General features: G+C 55.9%; 1 protein-coding gene across 1 annotated transcript in view; it reads right to left on the bottom strand.

Moving 5' to 3' along the window:
* GRM7 (glutamate metabotropic receptor 7) overlaps positions 1-13,575 on the bottom strand; it is a 453,740-nt gene that overhangs the window by 268,531 nt on the left and 171,634 nt on the right. Inside the window, 1 exon segment of the mRNA XM_077467955.1 lies at positions 642-858. Within this exon segment, the coding sequence (XP_077324081.1) occupies positions 642-858 (217 nt within the window).

The following is a 13,575-nucleotide window of genomic DNA, read 5'->3' as shown; positions in this document are numbered from 1 at the left end:
ATTTTAGGATCAGTGACAGTAGGGTGGCCTCTAGGGGGCCCCTCAAAAGTTTGCTTTGGGGCCCCATGATCTGTAGTTATTCCCAGACCCTCAGTCTGGATTCACATTCTGATAACCCAACCCCTCATGACTTCAGAGTCTCCTGCTGGTTCCTGTACTGGTGACCCAAAAACAAGTTCTGCAGCCGGGAAAATGGACAACTGGTCAACAGGTAGAGTCCAAACCAGTCCATGGGCCAAACTTGGTCAACAGGCAGAGTCCAAACCAGTCCATGGGCCAAACTTGGTCAACAGGCAGAGTCCAAACCAGTCCATGGGCCAAACTTGGTCAACAGGCAGAGTCCAAACCAGTCCATGGGCCAAACTTGGTCAACAGGCAGAGTCCAAACCAGTCCATGGGCCAAACTTGGTCAACAGGCAGAGTCCAAACCAGTCCATGGGCCAAACTTGGTCAACAGGCAGAGTCCAAACCAGTCCATGGGCCAAACTTGGTCAACAGGCAGAGTCCAAACCAGTCCATGGGCCAAACTTGGTCAATGGGCCAAACTGGTAAATGGGTAGAGTTCAAACTGGTTATTGGTCCAAACTGGTTATTGGGCACAAACTGGTGAGCAGATGGAGTATGAAGTGGCGTGCACCTACCTTCTTCCCGGGAGATCTGCATGAAGGACTCCACCCCCTTCTCTCCGTAGCTTCCCTCTGACGCCAATGTGGAAACGTAGTTCCATCCCATCGCCTTCACAATGTCCACCATGGCCTGGGCCTGGAAGGAGTCTGGTGGAACCACTCTAGAGAAGAAATCGTATCGGCGGTCATCGCTCAGCTCCGGAGCCGTGGAGCCATAACTGATCTGCGGGATCTGCAGGAGAAACAAAAAAATATAATTAATTGAGAGGAGCGGCTCTGGATTTCCGGCAAGCGGCCATTGTGAGCGGCCATTGTGAGCGGCCATTGTAGAGTTTACCCAAAACCAACCCATTCCCACCATAAGAGCTTATCATGACTTCATAGCACACGCTCCTCCCAGCCTGTCAGTAGATGTTTTACCTCCATGGATGACATGGAAGGAAATATTTATAAAGCAGTGAATGTGATTTTCACCAAACATTCTCTGGCGGTGAATCATTCGATGTCATTTACATATCTAGAAGATTCAACTTTGTTTTCTCTGTGTAGGAAACTCGCCCTGAGATACGCCGCGCAGCCATCACTGAGGGGGCAATTGTCACACCATGGCAGGAAGTGCCTCAGCAAAGACCTTCATGGCGGGATCACCGAGGGATTATTTTAATGAAAGAAGATTAAACTAGATTTCTGAAACAAGTCGATGGTGTTGAAGCTCCTATGAGGTTCTATTGATGGTATTTCCATGGACTTTATCCGCCAGAATGGCGCATTATCTGGCAATCCTGTGACACCCCAACTGACACCCCGGGGTCCGGGGCCACTGACTCTTCCATTCAAGTCAGCTGGGGGGGGGGGGGTAGAGTTGCCACCTCATCCTTTTAAACCCAAAACATATGAATTACATATGAATTACATATGAATTACACGGGTTCTGAGGCAAAGGTAATGCAGAAGAGGCATCAAGTGAGTTTAATGACCACCTAAATCAGCCCCAGAACCCGTGTCATTCATATGTAATTCATATGTGTTCAAGGGATGAGGTGACAACCCTGGGGGGGGGGAGGGGGGGGGCAAAAACTGTCTGAGCAACATCACCATCTGTCCGGTGCTACCGGGGGGGAGACGAGACATTTTATCCGGCTTCACATAATGAGAAAAGTGTAACCATCACGGCTGATGTGTCCCAACGGTGCCGCCGGTGACACCGAGCTTACTTAGCAGCTGATAATTAATGCAAATATCCCGCCACAGGCTGTCCCCCTCCCCCACTCCGCTCTTTTCCTCACCAACCCCCCCCCCCCTCCACAGATTAACCCTTCAGGCACCAAGGCGGCCTGGAACCACCCCGACCAGGAGGAACCACCCCGACCAAGAGGAACCACCCAGACTAGGAGGAACCACCCCGACCAGGAGGAACCACCCCGACCAAGAGGAACCACCCCGACCAGGCGGAACCATCCCAGCCAGGAGGAACCACCCAGACCAAGAGGAACCACCCCGACCAGGAGGAACCACCCCGACCAAGAGGAACCACCCCGACCAGGAGGAACCACCCCGACCAGGAGGAACCACCCCGACCAGGAGGAACCACCCCAACTAAGAGGAACCACCCAGACCAAGAGGAACCACCCCGACCAGGAGGAACCACCCCGACCAAGAGGAACCACCCAGACCAAGAGGAACCACCCAGACCAAGAGGAACCACCCCGACCAAGAGGAACCACCCAGACCAAGAGGAACCACCCAGACCAAGAGGAACCACCCCGACCAGGAGGAACCACCCCGACCAAGAGGAACCACCCCGACCAGGAGGAACCACCCCGACCAGGAGGAACCACCCCGACCAGGAGGAACCACCCCGACCAAGAGGAACCACCCAGACCAAGAGGAACCACCCCGACCAAGAGGAACCACCCAGACCAAGAGGAACCACCCCGACCAAGAGGAACCACCCCGACCAGGAGGAACCACCCCGACCAAGAGGAACCACCCAGACCAAGAGGAACCACCCCGACCAAGAGGAACCACCCTGACCAGGAGGAACCACCCCGACCAAGAGGAACCACCCCGACCAAGAGGAACCACCCCGACCAGGAGGAACCACCCCGACCAAGAGGAACCACCCCGACCAGGAGGAACCACCCCGACCAAGAGGAACCACCCTGGCCAGGAGGAACCACCCCGACCAGGAGGAACCACCCCGACCAGGAGGAACCACCCCGACCAAGAGGAACCACCCAGACCAAGAGGAACCACCCAGACCAGGAGGAACCACCCCGACCAGGAGGAACCACCCCGACCAAGAGGAACCACCCTGACCAGGAGGAACCACCCCGACCAGGAGGAACCACCCCGACCAAGAGGAACCACCCAGACCAAGAGGAACCACCCCGACCAGGAGGAACCACCCCGACCAGGAGGAACCACCCCGACCAAGAGGAACCACCCAGACCAAGAGGAACTACCCAGACCAGGAGGAACCACCCCGACCAGGAGGAACCACCCCGACCAAGAGGAACCACCCCGACCAGGAGGAACCACCCCGACCAGGAGGAACCACCCCGACCAAGAGAACCACCCTGACCAGGAGGAACCACCCCGACCAGGAGGAACCACCCCGACCAAGAGGAACCACCCTGACCAGGAGGAACCACCCCGACCAGGAGGAACCACCCCGACCAAGAGGAACCACCCCGACCAGGAGGAACCACCCCGACCAGGAGGAACCACCCCGACCAGGAGGAACCACCCCGACCAAGAGGAACCACCCCGACCAGGAGGAACCACCCCGACCAGGAGGAACCACCCCGACCAAGAGGAACGACCCCGACCAGGAGGAACCACCCCGACCAGGAGGAACCACCCCGACCAGGAGGAACCACCCCGACCAGGAGGAACCACCCTGACCAGGAGGAACCACCCCGACCAGGAGGAACCACCCCGACCAGGAGGAACCACCCCGACCAAGAGGAACCACCCTGACCAGGAGGAACCACCCCGACCAGGAGGAACCACCCCGACCAAGAGGAACCACCCCGACCAGGAGGAACCACCCTGACCAGGAGGAACCACCCCGACCAGGAGGAACCACCCCGACCAGGAGGAACCACCCCGACCAAGAGGAACCACCCAGACCAAGAGGAACTACCCAGACCAGGAGGAACCACCCCGACCAGGAGGAACCACCCCGACCAAGAGGAACCACCCCGACCAGGAGGAACCACCCCGACCAGGAAGAACCACCCCGACCAAGAGGAACCACCCCGACCAGGAGGAACCACCCTGACCAGGAGGAACCACCCCGACCAGGAGGAACCACCCCGACCAGGAGGAACCACCCCGACCAGGAGGAACCACCCCGACCAGGAGGAACCACCCCGACCAAGAGGAACCACCCCGACCAGGAGGAACCACCCCGACCAAGAGAAACCACCCCAACCAGGAGGAACCACCCCGACCAAGAGGAACCACCCCGACCAGGCGGAACCATCCCAGCCAGGAGGAACCACCCCGACCAAGAGAAACCACCCGGACCAGGAGGAACCACCCCGACCAAGAGGAACCACCCCGACCAGGAGGAACCACCCCGACCAAGAGGAACCACCCCGACCAGGAGGAACCACCCCGACCAAGAGAAACCACCCTGACCAGGAGGAACCACCCCGACCAAGAGAAACCACCCCGACCAAGAGGAACCACCCCGACCAGGCGGAACCATCCCAGCCAGGAGGAACCACCCCGACCAAGAGAAACCACCCGGACCAGGAGGAACCACCCCGACCAAGAGGAACCACCCCGACCAGGAGGAGCCTGAGGAAAGACTTCCAATGTACAGAGATAGGAAGGAAGACACCAAAATATTTAGTTGCAATATAATTATAATATTCGGATGGGATATCATTGGATTTCAGAAGATGGAAGGGGTGCATGTGATAGGACCAATCCCCCTGCAGTGACCCCGGAGGGAGGGAGAGGAGGAGAAGCTGGCAGTGCTGCGGGGGGGGGGGGGGAGAGGAGGAGAAGCTGGCAGTGCTGCGGGGGGGAGAGGAGGAAAAGCTGGCAGTGCTGTGGGGGGGGGGGGGGGGAGGAGGAGAAGCTGGCAGTGCTGTGGGGGGGGGGAGAGGAGGAGAAGCTGGCAGTGCTGCGGGGGGGGGGGGGGAGAGGAGGAGAAGCTGGCAGTGCTGCGGGGGAGAGGAGGAAAAGCTGGCAGTGCTGTGGGGGGGGGAGAGGAGGAGAAGCTGGCAGTGCTGCGGGGGGGGGGGGGAGAGGAGGAGAAGCTGGCAGTGCTGCGGGGGGGGAGAGGAGGAAAAGCTGGCAGTGCTGTGGGGGGGGGGGGGGGAGAGGAGGAGAAGCTGGCAGTGCTGCGGGGGGGGGGGGGGAGAGGAGGAGAAGCTGGCAGTGCTGCGGGGGGGGAGAGGAGGAAAAGCTGGCAGTGCTGTGGGGGGGGGGGAGAGGAGGAGAAGCTGGCAGTGCTGTGGGGGGGGGGGGAGAGGAGGAGAAGCTGGCAGTGCTGTGGGGGGGGGGGGGAGGAGGAGAAGCTGGCAGTGCTGTGGGGGGGGGGGGGGGGGAGAGGAGGAGAAGCTGGCAGTGCTGTGGGGGGGGGGGGGAGGAGGAGAAGCTGGCAGTGCTGTGGGGGGGGGGGGAGGAGGAGAAGCTGGCTAACACTGACAGTTCAGCGCTGAACGTTACTTTGTATTTATTGTTTATTATGACCTCATAAACTGCCCGTATTACGCGCCCCGCCCCCTGTGATGTCACCGCTCTGCGTCTGGGATAACGAATCCATTTCTGGACGTTCCTCAGGAATAACGAGCCGCCGTCACAACACAACGGCTTCCCGGCGCACATGAAATGAAAACGCATGGCGTGGATAATGCGTTCCTGTGATGCATTGTTATGGCGTCTGACCGTCTTTTCTACATATTGCGCCGTGTTATATGAATTTGATTGGCCCTTCCAGAATCACAACGCAATAAAATCCCGCCGAACGCCCGTCCGCCAGAATGAACACCGTTCTGAGGCTTTGATGGATCTTTATTGTTCTCCGGATGACTAACAAAGAAAATCCAGAACAAGCCGGATTCAGAAAGAAGAATGCGATACAAAGGGGGGAAAACAAATGCAGGTACTGACCATCGTTCTCAACGCATTTCATGCAGCTCGGTATTCATTAAAGTGTCTGCAATCCCTCCATATCCCCCCTGCGGGGACCGGCCTCAGGTGATACAAATCCTCCTACATGAGTTGTACCTGTTTATCTGCAGTCTTCTCTTCTCTACATCCCTTCAAAGTGCAGAATTTATACAGCTTGTCTGAGATGTCAGAAAAAAGGGGGCAGGGAGCGCAAGTTACACTCTATAGAGCTCAGTGAGATGTGATTGGAGGGAAGGGACCCCCCCCCCCCTTTCACACAGCATGTCAATCACAGGTTGTGTGCTGAGCTCCCTCCCCTGTCACCTTTTATCTCTTGGTGTCAGGAAAACCTGTCAGAAGTGACTCATGCAGATAGCAGGGGAAGGGGGAGGGGGAGGAGTCTCATGAAGATAGCAGAGAAATAAGGAGGGGGAGGAGTCTCATCAAGATAGCAGAGGAGGAAGGTGGGGGAGGAGTCTTGTGCAGATAAAGGAGGGAGGTGGGGGAGGAAAAGGGGAGGAGTTTTGTGTAGATGGAGGTGGGGAGGAAAGGGGGAGGAGTCTCGTGCACATAGAGGAAGGAGGAGGGAGGTGGGGGAGGGAAAGGGGAGGAGTTTTGTGCAGATAGAGGAAGGAGGAGGGAGGTGGGGGGAGGAAAGGGGGAGGAGTCTCGTGCAGATAGAGGAGGGAGGTGGGGGAGGGAAGGGGGAGGGGTCTTGTGCAGATAGAGGAAGGAGGAGGGAGGTGGGGGAGGAAAGGGGGAGGAGTCTCATGCAGATAGAGGAGGGCGGTGGGGGAGGAAAGGGGGAGGAGTCTCATGCAGATAGAGGAGGGAGGTGGGGGAGGGAAGGGGGAGGAGTCTTTTGCAGATACAGGAAGGAGGAGGGAGGTGGGGGAGGGAAGGGGGAGGAGTCTTGTGCAGAGAGAGGAAGGAGGAGGGAGGTGGGGGGAGGAGTCTTGTGCAGATAGAGGAGGGAGGTGGGGGAGGGAAGGGGGAGGAGTCTCGTGCAGATAGAGGAGGGAGGTGGGGGAGGGAAGGGGGAGGAGTCTCGTGCAGATACAGGAAGGGGGAGGAGTCTTCTGCAGATAGAGGAAGGAGGGGGAGGAGTCTCGTGCAGATAGAGGGAGGTGGGGGAGGGAAGGGGGAGGAGTCTTGTGCAGAGAGAGGAAGGATGAGGGAGGTGGGGGAGGATAGGGGGAGGAGTCTCATGCAGATAGAGGAGGGAGGTGGGGGAGGAAAGGGGGAGGAGTCTCATGCAGATAGAGGAGGGAGGTGGGGGAGGGAAGGGGGAGGAGTCTTTTGCAGATACAGGAAGGAGGAGGGAGGTGGGGGAGGGAAGGGGAGGAGTCTTGTGCAGAGAGAGGAAGGATGAGGGAGGTGGGGGGAGGGAAGGGGGAGGAGTCTTGTGCAGATAGAAATGACACTTAGTGCTCTGGAGTGAGACAAGTACACACTTTGCTCAGATTTCATGTCTGAGGTTTACAATGTAAATAAGTAAATTCTGGAATGTGACCCGCTCAGCCTATTGCAGCAGAGTTCTAGGTGAGAGAGAAGGATGCAGCACAAGGAACCAATCAGCTCCGGCGCTGACAAGGACAAGCAATCAGAGTGACGGAGAGATGAGCTCATCACTGTGCTGCCTCTCCTTCACTGTCCAATCACAGACTGGGGGCGGGTCCATGACACTCTGTGCTGAGAGGTCATGTGTTGAATGCTGTTGACCATCATTTATCACAAGGCTGAGGACATCTAGTGGCACAAAAGAATGATTGTGGGAGACAACTCTGGATTGAAGGTGATTATTGCAGCAAAAGCTTTTTTTTTTTATCATCTATGGGTGATTTTTTTTTTTCAGCTTTAAAGTAGATTTGAAGCCGATCACTAAAATCTCTTATAGTCACTGAGATGGAAAACGAGAAGTGAAGCCGCCAGGAGGAGGACACTTGGTTTTCTTGGATCGGATTGCATTACACGATGCGGCGCTCCCCCTGTGACCTCGGACCGTCCCGTGGATGAGCCTCCAGTAGCGTTTCTCTGCGTCCTGGGAAAGCGTGCCATTTTGCGCGGTCATTCCTGACAATGCGTTTCAATGCGATTTTGAATAAGGGGTCAGGGACTCCTTTTGCGCATTGAAATGAATCAGGTTCCCGTGATGCGTGGGAATGGGTGCGAATCGCGTGGAAAGGCGCAGTCTGTTGCACACGATGTGAATGGAGCCTTGAGGTTTGCCTCATCCCTTTATCACACATCCACCGCCATGGAACTACAACTCCCAGCAGGTCTTATCTATCTGATCTTTTTCTTCTACACGGCGGAGGGCCCCTTACTGGTCACAATAAATGGATGATTTTGTGCTGGGCGGGGGAGGGGATGGTGGGAGCTGCAGACATGGCTCCGCCCCCTGAGTGCCCCAGATATATAGGCTGCACATCTGTTCCCGATGGGAATCTTCCTGATGAAGGGTGACGTCTGAGGATTCGGTGGGTTTGGAGACACTAATCCGCGTCTCATGAGATGCGTCGGGGTCTGAATTCTGTACGGCCAGCACACAGAGAGCGCGGCCCCTTCCTCATAGAACTACAGGTCACAGCGGGCCACCGAGCGCCCCACGGCTCCACCAATGCCAGAGCAGTCCCAAAATATTCAGACGTGTGGTCTAAGTGGAAGCCATCCCATAGGATGGGCATGCTGGGTGGTCCTAGCATATTTAGAGGTGGGGACTTGGCAGGACCAACCCATAAAGTGGGCAGGGTGGGTGGTCCTTTTAAATTTAGAGGTGGGGTCTTGGAAGGACCAACTCATAAAGTGGGCATAGTGGGTGGTCCTTTTATATTTAGAGGTGGGGTCTTGGAAGGACCAACCCATAAAGTGGGTATAGTGGGTGGTCCTAGCATATTTAGAGGTGTGGTCTAAGTGGAAGACATCCCATAGGATGGGCATGCTGGGTGGTCCCTGCATATTTAGAGGTGGGATCTCGGCAGGACCAACTCATAAAGTGGGCATAGTGGGTGGTCCATGCATATTTAGAGGTGGGGTCTTGGAAGGACCAACCCATAAAGTGGGCAGGGTGGGTGGTCCTTTATATTTAGAGGTGGGATCTCGGCAGGAACAACTCATAAAGTGGGCATAGTGGGTGGTCCATGCATATTTAGAGGTGGGGCCTCGGCAGGACCAACCCATAAAGTGGGCATGGTGGGTGGTCCTAGCATATTTAGAGGTGGGGCCTCGGCAGGACCAACCCATAAAGTGGGCATGGTGGGTGGTCCATGCATATTTAGAGGTGGGGCCTCGGCAGGACCAACCCATAAAGTGGGCATAGTGGGTGGTCCTAGCATATTTAGAGGTGGGGCCTCGGCAGGACCAGCCCATGAAGTGGGCATGGTGGGTGGTCCTAGCATATTTAGAGGTGGGGCCTCAGCAGGACCAACCCATAAAGTGGGCATGGTGGGTGGTCCATGCATATTTAGAGGTGGGGCCTCGGCAGGACCAACCCATAAAGTGGGCATAGTGGGTGGTCCTAGCATATTTAGAGGTGGGGCCTCGGCAGGACCAGCCCATGAAGTGGGCATGGTGGGTGGTCCTAGCATATTTAGAGGTGGGGCCTCAGCAGGACCAACCCATAAAGTGGTCAGGGTGGGTGGTCCATGCATATTTAGAGGTGGGGTCTTTGAAGGACCAAACCATAAAGTGGTCAGGGTGGGTGGTCCATGCATATTTAGAGGTGGGGTCTGGGCCCATAAAAATGGGCATCATTTGGCCACCCCTATGAGTAAAGTGGGGCGAGTGGCACTGCCAATTCCCGGATCTATAGAGTCGCAGTGAACAATCAGAGGCCTCATCTATTCCGAGCCACCTGTCACTTTATTGAGTGGAAACATGAAAGGAAAAGGCATGGGGACGCGGCGGTAGCTCGGGGTTGTCGGCGGCGAGGACGCCATTGATTTAAGTGATTTCCGTGTCAGGGGGGTTAAGAGCGAACAAAGAACTCATCCTGAATGTTTAGAAGCTGTAAAGTCCCAGCAGGAGGTGATTACGACTCTACAGGTGTCCTCCGACTCCCGTCTAACGGCGAATGTTCCCCGCGCCCTCCTACAAATTGCCTTTTTGCCTTTCGGACGGCTTTTGAAGCGATCCGCGGAGAACCGTGTCCTTTGCCTGGCTGTGTCGGGGGAGACATATTTCTTCATCAGTGTGAGGCTGAGGAACGCCGAGCAGAAGCAGAAATTGGAGATAGATGGGTCACCAGGTGCCGCCGCTCAGAATAGACGCCGTGCCGCCACCGCCAGCTGCATTTTACATTCCAAAGTCTTCCTTCCACGTGACGCGTTCGTCCACCGCTCACTGCAAATGTATAGATCCTCATAAAGGACCCCAACCGGATCCCAGGGGCCAGAAACAAGCGGGCCTAGGCAAGGATCACATGGTCTCCGGGGATCAGAAGCATTGTGGGTGTTTGATGTCATTAGAGACTCCATTGTGTTCCATCAGACAGACCTTGTCTAGGAGAAGGAAGCTGAACATGTCCCATCTACATGGATACAAACCGGCATAAAACCAAAGCTTGGAGTTACAGTGAAAAGTAATAAATAGTCAATAATCGTTATCACTGAACTTCCTCTACTGGGCGGGATTTCCAGCAAAATCAATTCATGGAGAACAAGTTTGGGTTGTTTATAAGGTGATGGCTACAGAGGCTCCTTTCCACTATCCTGGACCCGGCCTTGGCTGAGAAGGTGAAGAACAGAAGACCCCTAGAACCGATCACCTGACTTCATCCCTACCGATCGCCTGACATCATCCCTACCGATCACCTGACCTCCTCCCTACTGATCACCTGACCTCCTCCCTACCGATCACCTGACCTCATCCCTACTGATCACCTGACCTCATCCCTACCGATCACCTGACATCATCCCTACCGATCGCCTGACATCATCCCTACCGATCACCTGACCTCCTCCCTACCGATCGCCTGACTTCATCCCTACCGATCGCCTGACATCATCCCTACCGATCGCCTGACCTCCTCCCTACTGATCACCTGACCTCCTCCCTACTGATCACCTGACCTCCTCCCTACCGATCACCTGACCTCCTCCCTACCGATCACCTGACCTCATCCCTACCGATCACCTGACATCATCCCTACCGATCGCCTGACATCATCCCTACCGATCACCTGACCTCATCTCTACTGATCACCTGACCTCCTCCCTACTGATCACCTGACCTCCTCCCTACTGATCACCTGACCTCCTCCCTACCGATCACCTGACCTCCTCCCTACCGATCACCTGACCTCATCCCTACCGATCGCCTGACATCATCCCTACCGATCGCCTGACATCATCCCTACCGATCACCTGACCTCCTCCCTACTGATCACCTGACCTCCTCCCTACCGATCACCTGACCTCATCCCTACCGATCACCTGACCTCATCCCTACCGATCACCTGACATCATCCCTACCGATCGCCTGACATCATCCCTACCGATCACCTGACCTCCTCCCTACCGATCGCCTGACTTCATCCCTACCGATCGCCTGACATCATCCCTACCGATCGCCTGACCTCCTCCCTACTGATCACCTGACCTCCTCCCTACTGATCACCTGACCTCCTCCCTACTGATCACCTGACATCATCCCTACCGATCACCTGACCTCCTCCCTACCGATCACCTGACCTCATCCCTACCGATCACCTGACCTCATCCCTACTGATCACCTGCCCTCATCCCTACTGATCACCTGACCTCATCCCTACCGATCACCTGACCTCATCCCTACTGATCACCTGACCTCATCCCTACTGATCCCCTGACCTCATCCCTACTGATCACCTGACCTCATCCCTATTGATCACCTGACCTCATCCCTACTGATCACCTGACCTTATCCCTACTGATCACCTGACCTCATCCCTACTGATCACCTGACCTCATCCCTACCGATCACCTGACCTCATCCCTACTGATCACCTGACCTCATCCCTACCGATCACCTGACCTCATCCCTACTGATCACCTGACCTCATCCCTACCGATCACCTGACCTCATCCCTACCGATCACCTGACCTCATCCTTACCGATCACCTGACCTCATCCCTACTGATCACCTGACCTCATCCCTACTGATCATGTTTGGGATAGAATGCAGATCGCGAGATTAAAGGCCAGGTATTTTTTATCTATTATTGGTTCCTAATCTCAATGAGTTCAACTCAAGTGCACTTTTGGTTGCATTGGGACAAATGTCCACAGAGTGTCCTATCCGGAACCTCAACCCCACTGAATCACTTTGGGATGGAATGCCAATAGTGAGCCAAGTCTTTTCTGGTGCCCAATGTGAGGACCAACATGAGAGCCAGGTCTTCTCATCCAGCATCAGTACCTGGGAAGAAAATTCCCACAGACCCTCCAAAATCATCCCAGAAAAGTGGCGGCTGTTATGGTCAAAGAGGGGGCAACTCAATATTAATGGCCCTGGTTTTGGAATGAAATGTCCAACAAGCTCAGAGCCCTGACCTCCACCTCACTGAACAGTGTTGGGATGGAATGCTTATGGTGGGTCGGGTCTTCTCATCCAACATCAGTACCCAACCTCACCCAAAATGGTGTGGAAAGTCTTCCCAGACGGGTGGACATGGTGGAGCCATAACACAGGCCAGCCCAGTGTTTATGTCAGAAGGTCAGGATGACGGCCTGGAAAGTTTTGTCCATGGAGGACGTATCTTCTGCGTTGGGGAAATGAATGTGTGGAAGGACTCGAGTTTCTCCCGTAGATCGTCATTAATGAGGGGGAAGCCGCTGCCTCCGATCAGACGTGATTATACTGGAGGAGAGCGTTAGCTCTGCGGGATTTATAACAAGTTCTGAGCTGTCAATCAAATGCTGGCACTGAACGGCGCGGCAGGTTTCGGCGCACAGCTGCAGCGGCCCGCGGCTTTGTGACAGCCGCCCCGGAGGATATTTATTCTAAACAACCCTCATAAACCTCAAACAAGGAAAGCCCCCAGCTGGTGTCACCGGGGCGCGTAGAGCTCAGCTGACACCTGATGCCGGTCTCTGAAGGCGTTCCACGCCGACCTGCCGCTTCATTCGAGGAATTAACGCGCCTCCCAGGTGGAATGCGGCGCGGCATCCCCAAATCCCCGTGTCCCTCTAATCCCGAGCAACTGTGATCCAGACCAGCGATTCGCAGCCATTGTGTCACAACGCTGAACCTCCTAAAGCAGCCGTGCGACTTTCCTGGTGCCAAATCCCCATTTTTTATGATTTGAGGGGAGACGGAGTATGAAATTGGGACAGACACCTTGTGTGTCTCATTCTCCGGAGCTTATTTAGGAGAGACGTCACCCTCGTCATCCATATCCTCTGAATTAGGTGAGAGGAACGTCTGCCAGGAGACCCTCGTCTTGTTCTAGGCCCGGGGGGGGGGGGGGGTGCCCGGGGGGGCATTTCTCAAACAAACTACCTACCTGAGGAGGTATCAGCCGGATGGTTTAGACTTTGGGGTTTAAAGAGGCTACAGGACAGTCAGGACCCCCTGGTCAGGGCTTGGGGGGGAGAAGGCGATGCAGCATGGAGGGGGGGAGGGGCTCTCCATGGCAGGGGTGGCTGCTGTTGGCTTGTCCTCCATTTTCCCGGCGTCATTCTTCAGGTCCGGGTTGTGGACATTCCTCGGCGTCCTCCATTTTCCCGGCGTCATTCTTCAGGTCCGGGTTGTGGACGTTCCTCGGCGTCCTCCATTTTCCCGGCGTCATTCTTCAGGTCCGGGTTGTGGACGTTCCTCGGCGTCCTCCATTTTCCC

The sequence above is a fragment of the Lithobates pipiens genome, unplaced genomic scaffold (assembly GCF_037356315.1).
Source record: "Lithobates pipiens isolate NorthernLeopardFrog02 unplaced genomic scaffold, aLitPip1_a1.2 Scaffold_69, whole genome shotgun sequence".
Classification (NCBI taxonomy): Eukaryota; Metazoa; Chordata; class Amphibia; order Anura; family Ranidae; genus Lithobates; species Lithobates pipiens.
The sequence above is the reverse complement of the archived record's forward strand: the minus strand, read 5'-3'. Positions and strand labels throughout refer to the sequence as shown.